General features: G+C 41.3%; 1 protein-coding gene across 1 annotated transcript in view; it reads right to left on the bottom strand.

Moving 5' to 3' along the window:
• Positions 1–14,133, bottom strand: part of CCDC3 (coiled-coil domain containing 3) — a 134,735-nt gene extending 120,602 nt beyond the window's left edge. Inside the window, exons 1-2 of the mRNA XM_007935424.1 lie at positions 13,760–14,133; positions 11,225–11,399 (exon numbers count right to left, since the gene is read on the bottom strand). Coding sequence (XP_007933615.1) covers positions 11,225–11,399; positions 13,760–14,133 — 549 coding nt within the window. The remainder of the gene's footprint in view (positions 1–11,224; positions 11,400–13,759) is intronic.
• Between the last annotated feature and the right edge of the window lie 3,449 nt (positions 14,134–17,582).

Raw genomic sequence — 17,582 nt, 5'->3', positions numbered from 1 at the left:
TAGTTTATCTTCTGCTCTTTGTATATCCTGGGTTATACCTGATAGTCTATTTATGCCATAAATTAGAGCTCCTAGGTTTGCCCCTCTTTTTTCTTTGAGGAACATTATAGTTTTAGATTTCACATTTAAGTCTTTGATCCATCTGGAGTTAGTTTTTGTGTATGGTGTGAGGTCTGGATCTTGTTTCATTTTTCTGCAAATGGATATCCAGTTTTGCAAGCACCATTTGTTAAAGAGACTATCTCTTCTTCACTTAATGGATTTTTGCCCTTTGTCAAAGATCAGCTGACCAGAAGTTGATGGATATATTTCTGGGTTCTCAGTTCTGTTCCACTGATCTATATGTCTGTTGTTGTACCAATACCAGGCTGTTTTGACAGTTGTGGCTGTGTAGTAGGTTTTGAGATATGGGAGTGTGAGACCTCCTACTTAGTTCTTCATCTTCAGTAAAACTTTGCTTACCTGACATCTCTTTCCTTTCCATATAAAATTAGTGATTGGTTTTTCCATGGCATTAAAAAAATGCTGATGGGATATGGATTGGGATTGCATTAAATGTATAGATTGCTTTGGGTAGTACTGACATTTTCACCATGTTCAATCTTCCTGTCCATGAGCATGGTATGTTCTTCCATTTAAGTAGCTCTCTTACAGTTTCTCAAAGTAGTGTTTTGTTGTGGTTGTTGTTGTTGTTATGTGTCGTCGAGTCAGACCCAACTCATAGTGACCCCTCCTTGAGTTTCTGAGGCAGTGTCACTATGGAAGAAGATTGCCCCATCTTCCTTACAAGGACTGGCTGGTGGGTTTGAGCCGCCAGCCTTCTGGTTAGCAGTCAAATGCCTTAGGCACTATGCTACCAGAGCTCCTAAAAAACTCCAAACTCACTGCCGTTGAGTTGAATCCCAACCCCTCTTTGGGTTTCTGAGGCAATATCTCAACACAAGTAGATTGCACAATCTTCCTTCCGAGGAGTGGCTGGTGGGTTTGAACCACCAGCCTTCTGGTTAGCAGTCAAATGCCTTAGCCACTACACCACCAGAACTCCCTTTTATACAGGTTTTTTGTGTTTCTGGTAAGATTTATTTCCAAGTACCTTATCTTTTTGGTAGCTATTGTAAATGGTATTGATTTCCTTATTTCCTTTTCAGCAATCTCTTTGCTGGTGTAGAGGAATCAAACTTATTTTTGTATGTTGATCTTATATCCTGCCACTGTGCTAATTCTTTCAATAAGTTCCAGCAATTTTTTGCTCAGGCTCTTGAGTTTTCTATGTATAGGATCACATCACCAGGAAATAGGGATAGTTTGACTTTTTCCTTACCAATTTGGATGCCTTTGATTTCCCCCTTCTTGCCTTAGATTGCCCTGGCTAGGTCTTCCAATACAATGTTGAATAGAAGTAGAGATAGAAGGCATCCTTGTCTTGTTCCCATTCACAAGGGGAATAATTTCAGTCTCTCTCCATTGACAATAATGTTGGCTATTGGTTTTGCATGTATGCCCTTTATTATGTTGAGGATTTTCCCCCTATTCTTATTTTTCTGAGATTTTTTATCAGGAATGGGTGTTGTATTTTGTCAAGTGCCTTTTCTGCATTGATTGATAAGATCATGTGGTTCTTTTCCTTTGTTTTATTTATGTGATGGATGACATTGACTGTTTTTCTAATGCTGAACCATCCTTGTATATGTGGTATGAACCCCACTTGGTCATAATGTTTTATTTTTTGATATGTTGTTGTAGCCTATTGGCTAGGATTTTCTTGAAGATTTTTGTGTCTCTATTTGTGAGGGATATTGGTCTGTATTCTTCCTTTCCAGTGGTTCCTTTGCCTGATTTGGGTATCAGGATTATGCTTGCTTTATAAGATGAATTTGGGACAATTCTATCCTTTTCTATGTTCTAGAATAGTTTGATTAGGATTGTTGTCAGTTCTTTTCTGAATTACTGGTACAATTCTCCAGTGAAACTATCTGGTTCAGGACTTTTTTTTGTTGGTAATTTTTTTATGACCTGTTAAATTTCTTCTTTTGTTATGGGTCTGTTCAACTTTTCCACTTTAGTCTGTGTTAGTTTAGGTAAGTAGTATGTTTCTAGAAATCTGTACATTTCTTCTACATTTTCAAATTTGTTGGAGTACAGTTTTACCTACTATCCTGATATTATTCTTTTTATTTCTGTTGGTTCTATTGTGAGATCATTCCTTTCATTTGTTATTCATGTTATTTGCATCTTCTCCTTTTTTCCTTTGTTAAGTTTGCCAGTGGCTTGTCAATTTTATTAATCTTTTCAAAGAACCAATTTCTAGTCTTTTTTTTCCAACTTCTAGTCTTGTTGATTTTTTTCTATTGTCTCTCTATTTTCTGTTTCATTTATTTCTCCTCTAATCTTTATTATTTCTTTTCTTCTGGTGACTGTAGACTTTTTCTTCCTACTCTAATTGTTGGGTTAGGGTGTTGATTTTGGCTCTTTCTTCTTTTTTGATGTATGCATCTTTTGCTATAAATTGCCCTCTAATCACTGCTTTCGCTGTGTCTCAAAGATTTTGGTATGTTGTGTTTTCATTCCCATTTGATGCAAGGAATTTTTTAATTTCATTTTTTATTTCTTTTATTACCCAGTCATTCTTAAGGAGGGTGTTGTTCAGTTTCCATGTTTGCTCTTTTTCCTTTGGTCTTCCTAGTGTTGATTTCTAATTTTATAGCATTGTGATCTGAGAAGATGCTGTGCAGTATTTCATTATTTTAAAATTTATTGAGGCTTGCTTTGTGGCCTAACATATGGTACAGGTGTATGGAGAATGTTCCATGTGCTAGAAAAGAATGTATATTTTGCTGTTGTTGGATGAAGTACTCTGTAGATGTCTATCAGGTCAAGTTGGATGATCATACTGTTTAGTTCTTATGCATCATTGTTGTTGTTGTTGTTATGTGCCGTCAAGTCAAACTCGACTCATAGCGACCCCTCCTTGGGTTTCCGAGGCAGTATCACTACGGAAGTAGGATTGCCCAACCTTCCTTCCAAGGAGTGGCTGATGGGTTTGAACCGCCAGCCATCTGGTTAGCAGGCAAGTGTCTTAGCCACTATGCTTAGTTTCTTTCCAGTTGTTCTATCTCTTACTGTAAGTGTCATCTACTATTACTGTGGAGTCATCTATTTCTCTTTTTGATTCTGTTAAACTCTGATTTATGTATTCTGGGGCTCTTTCATTGGGTGTGTATGTATTATGGTTATGTCCTCTTGCTCAACCGATCTTTTAATCATTATATAATGTTCTTCTTTGTTTCTTATGGTCATTTTTGTCTTAAAGTCTTTTTCATCAGAAATTAATATTGCTACTCACTCCTGCCCTTTTCTGGTTGCCATTTGCTTGGTATATCTTTTTCTAACCTTTGATTTTTAGTCTATTTTTGTCTTTGTGTCTGAGGTGAGTCTTTAGTAGACAGTACATTGATGGGTCATGTTTTCTTATCCAGTCTGCGACTCTCTATCTCTTGAGTGGTGCATTTATTCCACTGACATTCAGTGTAATTATCAACAAGTATGAATTTATTGATGTCATTTTCTTATATACTTTTTCATGGTGTTGCTGATTTCTTTGCTCCATATAATTTACTGTGCTGAGCTGAGCTCATTTTGTTTATGAATCATGTTATCATCTCCTTTGTTGCTATTGTTTTAGTATTTGCTAAATACAAGTGTTTGTCCTCTTTTTCATCTGATGTGAAGGTTTATTATTTTTCTTTGCGGTTACCCTATGATTTATTATTTTCTTCCCAAGTTTTAAATAGTCTGTTCTATATTGCAATTGTCTTGACTTCCTCACCATTTAGAAGTTCTGTAACTAAATTGTTTACTCCCTCTGCTTGGTCAGTATTTGTCCTCACTTACCAATTGATACCTCTAGTTCCCTGTTTACAATCTCACAAGCTTATTTTACTTTGGATACTTCTATAACTGGGTGGATGTCATCATGTGTGTTAATCATTAGTTTATTTGCTGTTGTTGGTTCTCTGTCCAAAGGACTCCCTTTAGCATCTCTTGTAAGGTTGGTTTGGTTTTTACAAATTCCCTTAATTTCTGCTTATCTGGAAATCTCCTAATTTCACCCTCAGGAGGGAGCTCTGGTAGCATAATGCCTAAGGCACTTGACTGCTAACCAGAAGGCTGGCGGTTCAAACCCACCAGCCACTCCTCGGAAGGAAGGTTGGGCAATCCTACTTCCGTAGTGATACTGCCTCGGAAACCCAAGGAGGGGTCGCTGTGAGTCAGGGCCGACTCGACGGCACATAACAACAACAACAACAACAAGGTATTTACCCAAGATAAATTAAAATTTTTGTTCATAGAAAACTTGTACAGGAATGTATCTACCAGCTCCAATAGCCAAAAACTTGAGATAGCTTAAATGTCCTTTAATTGTTGAATGGATTACTAAAACTGGAATACATCCATCCAATGGAATACTTCTCAACAATAAAAAGGAATAAACCATTTGACACACAATAATGTGGATGAATTGCAAATGTACTGTGCTAAGTAAAAGAAGCCAAACTAAAAAATGCAACATACTGTATCATTCCATTTATATGACATTCTAGAAAAGGTAAAACTAAATAGTAATGGCAAACAAATCAATGGTTGCCAGAACTTTAGGGTGGGGGAAGAGTTTGACTACAAAGAGGTAGCACAAGGGTGTATTTTATTTTATTATTTATTTATTTGTTTTTGCAGTGATAAGACTTTTCTGTATCTTGATTATAGTTGTAGTTACACAACTTTATGCATTTTCAATACTCATGGAACTATAATCAAGAGTCGATTTTACCATACATAAATTTTAAAAATTAAAAAAAGAGAAAAGGCTTCTGTTTACTCAAGCCTCAGGGCTTTTTGGATGAGAGGGACCATTCATTTAACAAATGTATAAAATACCATAAAAATGCACCAATACAACAGTGAACAAAACAGATATCTCTCCCTTCAGGTAGTTTGTTTGATTTGAGTACACTGCCTGAGGGTGAAAAAGCAGAAATCAAGATGGTTTGAATAGGATGGCTTCCATCTTTAAAGTGGAAAAAAAAACCAAAAACTCTGCTTCTTTTATTTGCTACCTGACCTGTATTAAACCACTCACAGCTTAACTTCCTGGAAGAAGTGTCTGTCTTCACTATCTCCATATCCTCTCATCTCATTTATTTCTCTCACTACCACCATCTAGATCCTACTTCCTCATTCTCTGCAAACTGTCCTCATTGAGGCCACCAAAGTCAAGCAGTCACTCTTCAGTCCTCATCTTATTTGACTTTTCAAGACCTTCTGACTCTGTTGACCACAAACCCTTCTTGAAATGCTCTCTGCCCTTGACCACTGCTATTGATAAGGTTTTCACTGGCCAGTTTTTTCAGAAGTAGACTGCCAAGTCCTTCTTCCTAGTCTGTCTGAGTGTGGAAGCTCTGCTGAAACCTGTCCACCACGGGTGGATATTCAAATACTGTATTGGTATTTTAAATACTGTGTCATAGTTTCCAGCATCACAGCAACACTCAAACCATCACGGTATGACAAACTGACAGACAACTGATGGGCTCAAACACAGCAATGATTATGAAGAAGGCAGAGGCTTCTGCTGTACACAGGGTTGCTATGAGTCAGAACCAACCCAATGGCATCCAACAACTTGACTATGAGGACAAAACCCAAAGCCTCACCATGAGCTATCAATCCCTGCATAGTCTAGGCCCTGCCTAATGCCCTTGCTTCATTTTTCTTGCTCACTTTCTTAAATGCAGCCATACTGTTGTTGTTGTTGTTAGTTGCTATCAAGTTGATTCTGTCTCATAGTGACCACATGCGTGCAGAGCAGAACAGCTCCATAGGGTTTTCAAGGCTGTGCCCTTTCAGAAGCAGATTGCCAGGCTTGTCTCCTAAGGCATCTCTGGGTGGGTTTGAACCACCAACCTTTCAGCTAGTAGTCAGTCACTGAAATATTTATGCCACTCAGAAACTCCAAATACAGCCATAGGGCTGGCTTTCATTTCCTCAAAGGCACCATGGACCTTCCCACCACAGGCCTTTTGCACAGATTTCTTCTTTCTCTGCATTGCTGTAATCCTCCCTGACCCTAACAGTTTATGGTTTACAAAAGTACTTTCAAATGTACCTTCTGATTTAATTCTTTAAAAAATCTTGCCAATTTGTAAATCATTAGCCTCGTCTTACAGAAGACAAAAATGAAGTCATGAGAAATTAAGGGACCAACTGAACGTCATTCCTCTGGAAATGGCAGAGCCAATTTAGAGCTTCTGATTAAAAGTTTACACTCCTTGTAAGCAGCTTAGGGAATGACAACTCCCACATCCTCCTTCCCAAATCCAAAAAAGGAGAAAGAAAGTAATGGCAGCAGCACTTTCACAGACTTTGTTTCAATCCTATCATATTTTATGACAGATTGATGAGAGTTTGGGTCAGTCTGGGTCTCAAGTCTCAGAGGAGAAGACTTACAGAGAGGGAAAAATATCCAACTTCTGTTTTGACTGTTACACTATCCCAGCAGGAGAGAACTGAAGAAGGAAAAATGTCCTTGGCTGGTCTGGTGAGTACCCTGCCAGTAAATCTGGTGGATGCGCCAACTTGCCAAAGACATCCCCGAAGTCCCGTTAACGCCATGACACCAAACCAGAGAGGTGCTGAATGCTTAGTAATACTGCTGACTTCTTGGCAACTTTTGAAAGCATGATTGTGTTTCTGTTGACCAAGGTGTGCGTGGGACATCTGAAGTTAGAAAGGGACTTAGAAATGGGAGGATTTTGCTGCCGGGATTAGATTGAATCCCTCTGTGTGTGGATCACAAGTTTTCCTGCCAATGCTCTTCCCTGTTTCAGTTCTCAACCTCTGGATTGACTCTGGAGTCCCAGATCCACGTACTCCTCCCAGATAAAGAAAGTCAGGACTACTTATCAGGTGTCTCTGGGTGGTGCAAATGGTTAACATGCCCACCTACTAACAGAAAAGCTGGAGGTTTGAGTTCACCTGGAAGCACCTCGGAAGAAAGGCCTGGCCAATCTACTTCTGAAAACCCTATGGAGCACAGTTTGACTCTGACACACCTGGGGTCTCCATGACTTGTAAATCCACTCAATGGCAACTGGTTGTTCATCAGAGAAGAGAATGAAATGTGCTCTTTATAACTATAGTCTGAGCCCAATGTCCAAGCTGAATGGAAGCTTAGAGAGAAACAGCATGAACAGTGAGGAGTATAAGAGCTCAAGAATGTTCCCACAGGATTTGTAATTTAAGATACACCAAGTAATACAAGAGAGGCTGTCCTAGTTCTTTAGTGCTGCTATAACAGCAACACAAAAAGTAGATGCCTTCAACAAACAGAAATGTATTCTCTTACCATTTAGGAGGCTAGAAGTCTAAATTCAGAGTATCAGCTTTAGGGGAAGACTAGGCTAGAAGTCTGAGTTCAGAGTGTCGGCTCTATGGGCCCTCAACCTTGGGCTTCAGCTCTGCTTCCAGGCCCCCTGGAGCAAACGGGAGGCTTCTCCTGACTCATACAGCCACTCATACAGGCTGCTGAGGCTGATGAATCTAAGATCAGTAGGTAAAATGGCAGATTGTTGGGTCACAGGCTGTAAAGGCAATAATCCCAAGATTGGCAGACAACACATCTGGACACTGGAACTAGAGATGACCACTGAACAAAATGCATAATCCTTTCTGTATATACTGGAAGCAGGCCACACCCTGAAGGCATCTCTCCTTCAACTGATTAACTGCACACAGCAGATTCCATCGTGGAGGTGATTATGCCACGTCCAATCTCATCATGGGGAATAACTACATCCTGCTGCCAAACCACTCAAAATCGTGGCCCAGCCAAGTTGACACACAACCTTTACTACCACAAAGGCAAAAAAATGCACTTGTGCAAAGTTTAGGACCATTCATACCTGGTCCTGGAACATGTGGCGGATTCATGTGTTCTGGTTAATAGAAAGTCTCCTAACATCTATTCCTATGGAAGGAAAAAGTGCCCTGGACAGCTCTTCTGATTCTACCTAAGGTTGAGGAACACCACACAGGAAGAAATATAGGCTGCTTCTTACATAAAATGATGCATTGATCCTGGATAGGATGGCTAACACAATGCTTACTTTCACACAGAAAAGGCCAGAGAATGTTCAGCTTCATTTGAAGAAGGGAGCAAGTAATTGTCTAGTATTCTGCATTAACTCTGAGATCTTCCATTCACAACTGCTTTAATCTCTCTGGAGTAGGTAGAAATATCTCAAGGAGTATCATAAAATTCTTTACAATAAATTCAATTTTAGTTTAAAATTAAGTTTTAAACTAATTGTTGTTGTTGTGTGCCGTCAGCTCGGACCGAACTCATAGTGACCCCTCCTTGGGTTTCCGAGGCAGTATCACTACGGAAGTAGATTGCCCCATCTTCCTTCCCAGGAGTGGCTGGTGGGTTTGAACCGCTAGCCTTCTGGTTAGCAGTCAAGTGCCTTAGGCACTGTGCTACCAGAGCTCCCTTAAACTAATTAGCTAGTTTAATTTAGCTCTAATATGGTGCTTTTATAGCAGCCAGGAATAAAAAAGAAAGGAGCAAAGGTGTTGAAAAGTGTAGGATATCTCAGATCTAACTTTTAACTTTGGCTGCGAACCAGCTCAGCAATCTGGAAGAATTACTTTCCTACCCTGAAGTCATTGACTCTTCCTCAAGCAATGGAGCACTCCCACAGTTTGTTATCTAAGAGGCCAGGGTGATTAAAGGGAAAGGGAAAAGGAATTCTCCCTAGGATCAACATCTAAACAGCAGCAATATGCCTTCACACTAAAACATTTCTCCCTGGGTCCTATTGTTCCTTATTTTTTTTTTTTTTTTTTTTTTTTCCGCCAAATGATGGAAAATCTAATTCCAGGGAAATGCTAATAGCTTCATTATGTAAACTTAGGGCTAAAAAGTTATATAGCTAAAGAGTTTTGGGGCTAAACTATGAAGGTATTTTTGGAATGATATCTAATCTCTTGATATAAATCTATGGCTATCAAGGGTTTAGCAGTATAAGCAACCAAAACCAAAACCAAACTCACTGCCATCGAGTCGAATTCCCACTCATAGTGACCCCCATTGAGTTTCCAAAGCTGTAAAACATTATGGAAGCAGACTGCCTCATCTTTCTTCCATGGACCAGCTGGTGGGTTTGAATCACTGACCTTCTGGTTAGCAGCCTTACCCACTGTGACCATCAGAGCTCCTAATAAGCAAAAAAAAAAAAAAAAAAAACCAAAGTCACTGCCATCGAGTCGGATCCAACTCATAGTGACCTCTCCTTGGGTTTCTGAGGCGGTATCACTATGGAAGTAGATTGCCCAGTCTTCCTTCCAAGGAATGGCTAGTGGTTTTGAACCACCAGCCCTCTGGTTAGCAGTCAAATGCCTTAGGCACTACACCACCAGAGCTCCCCCTAATAAGCAAAGCTCCCAAAAAATAAAGAAACAAAGGGCTCAGCCCTTTGGAAAGGATTCATTTGGCATACAACTATGACTTAGATTTGGGAGACTCAGATTCAGGCTTGTTGTTATGTGCCATCGAGTCGGACCCGACTCATAGCAACTCCTCCTTGGGTTTCTGAGGCAGTATCACTATGAAGCAGATTGCCCACCCTTCCTTCCGAGGAGTGGCTGGTGGGTTTGAACCGCCAGCCTTCTGATTAGCAGCCAAGTGCCTTAGGTACTATGCTAACGATGTAAGAGGGAAAAAACAAACAGACAAACAAAAAACAGGTGCTTGGAACCATGTTGGAAGCAAAATATATACGGGCTCAAGAAATTCCAATAAACCACGGAGGCAGGATTAGAGAAGTCTAGATTGCTGTCATAAGGGTTAGCTAAGAAAAGAACCTCTTTTTAATGTCAAAGAAGTAAAAATAATGTATTTCCCTTAGTTGGATCATGAAAACTTCTGTCCAAGGGCAGGAAGGAGGCTTCCAGGTGCCAGGAAAGTCTGGCTGAAGTTAAGGAGGTTTGGAAGAACAGGCAACTACTCTAGGCCAACCCACCAGATAAGAGAAAGACACTTCCTCAAGCCCATCATAGGTTAGTAGAAAAAAGGGAGCCACTTAACATGTACAAATTGATTCATTAACCTGTATCAGTTACTGGCAAGTAGATTCTGACTCATGAGGACTCCATGTACATGTGTGTCAGAGTAAAACTGTGCTCATATGGTTTTCAATGGCTGTTTTTTGGGAGTTGGTCACCAGACCTTTCTTCTGAGCATTTCTGGGTGATCTCGAACCTCCAATCTTTCAGTTCCAAGTGGAGCATATTAAACCATTTGCACCACCCTCAGTAACCCATAAAAGGTCTTTATTCCATGTGATACCCACAGTCCCACAATGGAACTCTATTCAAGTCTGTCACATTGCCCTAAAAATGTCTCCAACTGAGAAGGAGACTGAGAGTTTGGGCCACCAGCCCACGTTAAGCCTAGACTGCCCTGGTGCCACTATCATGTGAACTCAGCTATGGCAATGACATTGCTTTGGAAAAGTGACAATCTTCAAAGTGTTCCCACAACTCTGGCATCTGCCTCAGATTAGACGATCCCTTTCATATTTTCATACCCCAAATAATCCTGACCCTTATATTTTACAACCAGCCTGGCCACCATGTACCTCCAGGTCTTAACAACTATAGTAAGCATCATAGAAATGTTAACTATAATAGTTATTTCATTTTCCTTCAGGAAAATCTTTCCTTTAAGGAAATTCCTTACAGAGTCCAACCTTGTCAATAATAATAATTCATACTTACTGAGTGCTTACTCTATTAAGGACTATGCTAAGGGTTTAAATATGTACATTTTTTATGTACTCAATCACACTGCATCAGCCCTATGAGGTAGGTGCTATTATTGTCCCTATTTTACAAAAATGGAAACTGAGGCAGCATGCCAACCTTGATCCTATCTTGTTTTCTCATTTTGTGAAGAACCCCATACCAAATTATAAAGCCTCAGGAATCTAAAGTTTATGAGCAGTGGCTTTTAAGTGCTGGGAGGGAGAAAGAAAAAGAGAGAGGGGAGAATAATACTCTTTGGTCTGGGCTTTCGAAAGAACATTATAGACTCCTTTGGTCACAAAATCCACACAAGATGTAGCTATTCTATTATTTTGCTGTGACACAGGGTACAGCTGGTTCTTACCCTATTGTCTTCCTGGATTTCCCAGTCACTGGAGAAAGTCGCCAACTGCTGTCCTTGAGAACAGTTTGAAAATTGGAAAAGGCTGGAAAATACCCTTCTGTTCTCTTGAGTGTCTGGAAAAATAGCATCTTGGAAATTGACTCCATGAGGCAAGAGGTTATAATTTTCATCCATCCTAATGGCAAAGTAAAAAAAGCAGAGATGTAAACTGGAAACCCATAAGGTGTAAGGTTTCAATCATGAATCATAGAAGACTGACAGTCTTGCCCATTACAAGACAATTTTGGATGATTCTCATTAGAAGTTAGTACATCTAATTGACTCATCTTCACACTATAGGAATCTGTTCCTGAGATTACAAAAAAAAAAAAAAAAAAGGAGTTTGAATGAAGGAGGAGGGGAAAGTATATGTGTGCATGAATGCATGTATGAGGGTGTGTGTTTGTCTCTGTGTACATCTCCCATGTCTCCCAAGAGACGAGCCTGCTCATAAAAAAGATTCTTTTTTATTGGTGAATTGAAGACCCATTGTAATGACCTGGGTTCAAGTACTCCCAGAACACTTCTCTCCTGATGATATGAAACAAATTTCTTAAATTCTCTAATCTGCAATATTCCAATCTGTAAAAAGAGGATTATAATAGTACCTACTTCTTGGTGGTGTTGTAAGGGTTGCATTAGAAAATGCATGTAAGTAAGTAAAGAACTTGGCACAGAGTGAGTGCAGTATACATATTAGGTAACTTTTTACAGAACCTAGTATAAATAGCTAGTTATAAAGATAAAGAAGTCATGAAAAGGAAAAGGAAAGTAGAAGTTACACTCCAACCCAAAGGGGGCATGAAGAGCTCCCAGTGAGTCTCCCTACATCACCTTCCCCCGTGACACTGACCAGAGCCTGTTCTTGTCTCAGTGGGCCCCAGAATAACAGAGGAGAATGATTTGTATGCAGTTGTTAACACACTTCAGGGCAAGACAGCCCTGTGAAATGGAAATCTGTCAGACTACTGTTTGACTCTCATTTCTACCCTAACTCTTTGTAAATATGTCAGAGCAAAAGATGAAAGAGTTGGCTGAACACCATAGAGGCATTGGGGGGAAAAAATTGTTTTTCATGACAAAATTGGAATAAAATAATGTCTGCTCAAATACTTGGAGACGTTTTTCTTTGGAAACTAAAGTTTCATTGTTGAATATGTTTATAGCCAGCTTCTCAGTAGTGTTCCTAAATAAAAACATGAGGAATCTAAGTTTCTCTGTACTAAGAAAACACTGGTTCAGTCCCTGCTGACATGGTTTAGAAACTATACCTCCCTGACAAAAAAAAAAAAAAATTGACTTAATTTAGCTAAACCATGCAAGCCAACACAAAGCACAGCATGTATTCTAAACTTAGATTTTCTGGCTTGAATATGGAAAACATGTGTTGCCATGAGCTTATGAACATCCCTCCATGGAACTTACTGTTTTCTTTCTCAAGAGCTAAAAGTGAATCTGCAGACCCAGCTCATAGCTGTTCCAAATAGCCCTATTCTACTACATGAACAAATGAAGAGACTGGAACTATTTCCAATCACACCAACACTGGATTAATTCACTATCTTTATATACTTGTTTGGTTCCATTTTGAAGTTTCTTGTTACTCTCCTAATTCAACTGGAGAGAGTCAATGATTGTAGGGTTCCACCTGCTGCTCTGTTTCTGTAGAACCCATTGACTGAATTCTTGTACACTACATCCTATCTGGAGGGCAAGCAAGGCAACTTGCATGGAACTTCACCAGATCCCAGAAGTCTAGACCCAGAATGGGTCTCCTTCCTGATTCACCTCCATGAATTCCAGCTCACATTACTATGAGTAAGAATCTTATACCAAGTAGGCCCTTTGCTACTTTGAATAATCTAGCATTCAGGTCTGGTGGCAGCTGATATGAGACAGTGAAACAAAAAGACAGCCGGTCAGCATTCCATACCATTCACATTTTGGCATTTGAGAGGGCGGAGAGAGGAGAAAGTGAACTCACTTGTGCTATGCACCTACTCTGTAGCAGGCACTTTGTATAGCTTATTGTACTTTAATCTCAAGCAACCTTATACAGCATTATAAAGGTGACGATATTAAGGTTCTTAGGAATGTGAGTAACTTGCTCAAAATTTCAATTTGGAAGGGCAAAGCCAGGATTCTACCAATAGTCTGATTTCAAAGATATTTTTCTCACCAGCCCCAGCTGCTCCCACTGAAGCTAGATGAACAATGATAAATGGATTGTTGGAAACCACTTCCAGCTTTTGCTGGCAACACTGTTCTGTGTACTAAGCTATCACCCTTGGATTTTTTTTAAGTCAACCCTTAGTAGGAGGTACTGAGGTTCTTTGTAGAGACTTAGGAGAGAATAAGGAATAGCAAGACGTGGCGTCTAATGATTTTAATTTGGCACGGACAGTATTCCCTGGGAGTTTCAGGTCTGGCTGCAGATAACCCTGACCTCAGGAGGTCATGCAAATAGTAAGTGGTGGCAGGAGGTGGAGGGCTCACCTGAGGAAGAAGAAATAGGAGTAATCCTGAACCACGGTGTGGGAATGGCATGAGAAGTAGCCCAGGCCCGTCAGGTTGAGCCTGGAGCCCGCAGGCACCTCCAGCATGCTGCCCCACGCCTGGTCGCACAGCATCTCGATCTCGGCCGAGTAGAAGAGACCCCCTTCGCTGGCCTCGTACTGCCACGGCAGGTAGTTGTACATGCTGTACACCTCCTGGTGCAGCGCCAGCACTTTGGCGTACACGATGATTTCAGCCAGCTCGGCGCGGCAGCCCTCGCTCAGGGGTCTCCACTCGGAAGGCAGCTGGCAGCCGCCGCTGAAGCCGAGCGGGCCGACCAGACAGAGGACAGCGAGCATCAGTGGACGCAACATGCCGGCTGCAGAACCTGACCGCGCGCTCGCCAAGCGCACAAAGTCCGCGCTGGGCCCCGGGCGCACTAGCCCGGGCGCATGGTTGGGACCACGGGGGAGGGCTTAGCGGAATGGAGGCGCACGGCTGCGAGTCGCAGGGGGCGTCGGGGTGTCCAGAGCGCCAGCCCCGACCCACGACGCCGCCCAACCGACCCGGCAAGCGCAGCTCTCGACGCCAGGGTCCTCCCGCGGCTCCTGGGAGCTCGGCACGCCGTGCTGTCGCCCGCGAGGCTGACCATGCCCGGCCCTCGCTGACGACGCTTTAAAAGGATCGGGGGAACCCTCAGCCGCCCTCCTCTTGGTCCCCCAGCCCCACCCCCAACAACTCCCCAGACTGGGGCCTGTGCGGCGGCGGGAAAGGGCGGGGAATCCTCCCGGTCCGCCCGCAGTCGCAGCTCCCTGTCGGGGGTGGGGTGATGACTAGGGGCGCTGGGGGGCCTGAGGAAGGGGCTTGAAGAGTGCTCCAGGAAGAGGCCGGACACCGGCTGACCATGCGGTGGGCTGCAACGGGACGTTGCGTTGGGGGAGCAGCTGCCACTCCGAAACTAGGCAGTGGGCTTGGGGAGTGGGGCTGCGGACGTAGTCATTACTGAGGAGCAGAAATCCAGCCTTTTACTATCTCCCTTCTGACGCTGTGGGCCAAAGCTCTCGTGTATCACAGAATTGTTCCACACGCCATGGCATCCTTAAAATAATAGTTCTTAATATGCACGATTATTCTGTATAAGTTTTTACATTTTCTATGTAGTTTATTTAGAGTTAAAATATGTAGAAATCAAATCTAAATGTATCTTTCCAGACGAAGGATAACTAGGAAATGAAGTGTGGACTGATAAACTTTTTTTGGATCTCTCTCTCATTGATTTTTTTTTTTTTAAATGATGATCTTAGAGGCTTTGTAAAATATCTGAAAACAAATTTTGCCCAGATTTTCCAAATGCTAGATAATTTTCATAATATCTGCTTCCAGATGTCTGAACAATCTATACCTGAGAAATACAGAAATAAATGCCAAGCAGTTATGACTTTTCACAAGTCAAATAAATTTGAGGAGACCCAACCTCTGAAATTCAATCTCCGCTTTTAGCTCTAAAATGCCTTTATTATTCCAGTATAGTAAGAAGAAGAAACAAGGACATAATTTGTTCTTTATATTTTGTTATATATTTATAATAGATTTATACACAAAAATCTATAGAAGGCTCTTTCTTCTGCAAGAATGGTATTAGTTTGGGCTCCGCAATCTTGAGCCTGGGATCCCAGCTGAATTCTTCAGTGTTCCAGAGGGAGAAGAGTTCTTGGGGAAGTCTTGGAAGAAGGGGTGAGAAGAGGACAGAGAAGCAGGAAAGAAGATTCAAAGGCTGAGCCTTGCAAGATGTGTTCCTCACCTCCCCACCACACCCCAAGTCTTTTTTCCTGTGATTCCTTGAATCCTCAGGATAATTAAGTTTGTGAATGCCTGCTGCGAACGATTTTTTGAAAAGCAACTCTAACCTGTGTAGTACAACTCTAACCTGTGTAGAAGGAGGATTCAAGAGGAAGAACTCTGAAAAGGGCAGCACTGAGAGAATCCTTAAGAAATCTTAAGTAGGGCTTTGAACAGCGTAGCCCAAGAACATGAGCAAGATTCCAGCCACAGGTCCCCAGGTTTTGAGGGAGTTGAAGGCCACAGCTGATTTGAGGGTCCCAGTAGTCCAGAATCTTATCAGTGAATCAATCAAGAGAATTCTTTAGCTTAAGACGTCTGCGAAAGGCTCAAAAACGGAAAGATTGTGAGCTCCTCAAAGACCTTAACTAGTAGTCCTGCATATCTAGTACTCAGCCTAGAACCTCAATAAATTTTTGTGGGAAATAATAGCTATTGTCTGCGTGAATCAAGTGGGCAGTAGCCCCAATGGTATATATGACTCTCCCACTGTGAGCTACAATGGTAGCCATCAGCCTTTCACACTATGGGTGTTATGGGTTGAATTCTGTCTCCAAAAGTTAGGTATTACAAATCCTAACCTCTATACCTTTTTAGGGAGCTCTGGTAGCATAGTGGCTAAGATACTTGCCTGCTAACCAGACAGCTGGCGGTTCAAACCCACCAGCCATCCTCAGAAGGAAGGAAGGAAGGTTGGGCAATCCTACTTCCATAGTGATACTGCCTCGGAAACCCAAGGAGGGGTCACTATGAGTCTCCATGGCACATAACAACAACATACCTTTTTATGTGGTTATAGTCCCATTTGGGAAAGGGTTGTCTTTGTTATGTTAATGAGACAGGATTAGTGAAGGGTGTATCTTGAGTCAATCTCTTTTGAGATGTTGTTGTTGTTGTTATGTGCCCTTGAGCAGGATGGGTTTCAGAGGTGGTATCACTACCGAAGTAGATTGCCCAACCTTCCTTCCAAGGAGTGGCTGGTGGATTTAAACCACCAGTCTTCTGGTTAGTAGTCAAATGCCTTAGGTACTATGCTACCAGAGCTCCTCTTTTGAGATATAAAAGAAATTAAATCCACACTAGAAGCAGAGATGGAGGGAGAGAGATGCCAAGCCACAAGAAGCTCACCCAAGAGCAGAAACTCAGAAGACGTTTTAGAGCTGCAAAAGAGAGAAAACCTTCCTCTAAAGCCGGCACCCTGAATTTGGATTTCTAGCCTCCTAAACTATGAGAAAATAAACTTCTGTTTGTTAAAGACACCATTTACGTTATTTCTGTTATAGCAACACTAGATAACTAAGACAATGGGTAAATGTTATTCAGTGATGGCATCAGTGTCTCTATATATCAGCACGGCTAATTTGTCTCATAGGGAGCCCTAGTGACACAGTAGTTAAGTACTCATTTGCTAACCAAATGGTTGGTGCTACTCTGTGGGAGAAAGATGTGGCAGTCTGCTTCTGTAAAGATTACAGCCTTGGAAACTTATGGGGCAGTTCCATGTCAGAATTGACTCAAAGGCAATGAGTTTGGTTTAGTTTAGTTTGTCTCTTAGTAAATACTTAATTGTAAGAGTTTGTAACATCATTTATAGTTTCTGTGCAGGTTTGTGTGCATGTATATGCACATGTGAGAAAGAGAGAATGTGAAATGGTCTATATTCCTAGAAAGCAGACTTACAGCAAGTATTGCCAAATTATAATATTAACAATTCCTAACATTTACTCATTGCTTACTGTGGACCACCTTTATAAGGACTTTACACATTATCAAAATTAATTCTCCAAACAACATGAGAAGTAGATACTGTTATTATTATCCTTATTTTACAGATAAGGAAACTCAGGCACAGAGAAGTTAATTGACTTTCCCAGAATCACAGAGCTAGCAAGTGACTGAGTCAGGATTCAAACTCCATTAATCAGACTCCAGAGCTCATGCACTTAACTATTATAACAGAATATGGGCAAAAGATAGCAAACAT

This window comes from Orycteropus afer, unplaced genomic scaffold, assembly GCF_000298275.1.
Source record: "Orycteropus afer afer isolate SDZICR_OR568_19922 unplaced genomic scaffold, OryAfe1.0 scaffold00028, whole genome shotgun sequence".
Classification (NCBI taxonomy): Eukaryota; Metazoa; Chordata; class Mammalia; order Tubulidentata; family Orycteropodidae; genus Orycteropus; species Orycteropus afer.
The sequence above is the reverse complement of the archived record's forward strand: the minus strand, read 5'-3'. Positions and strand labels throughout refer to the sequence as shown.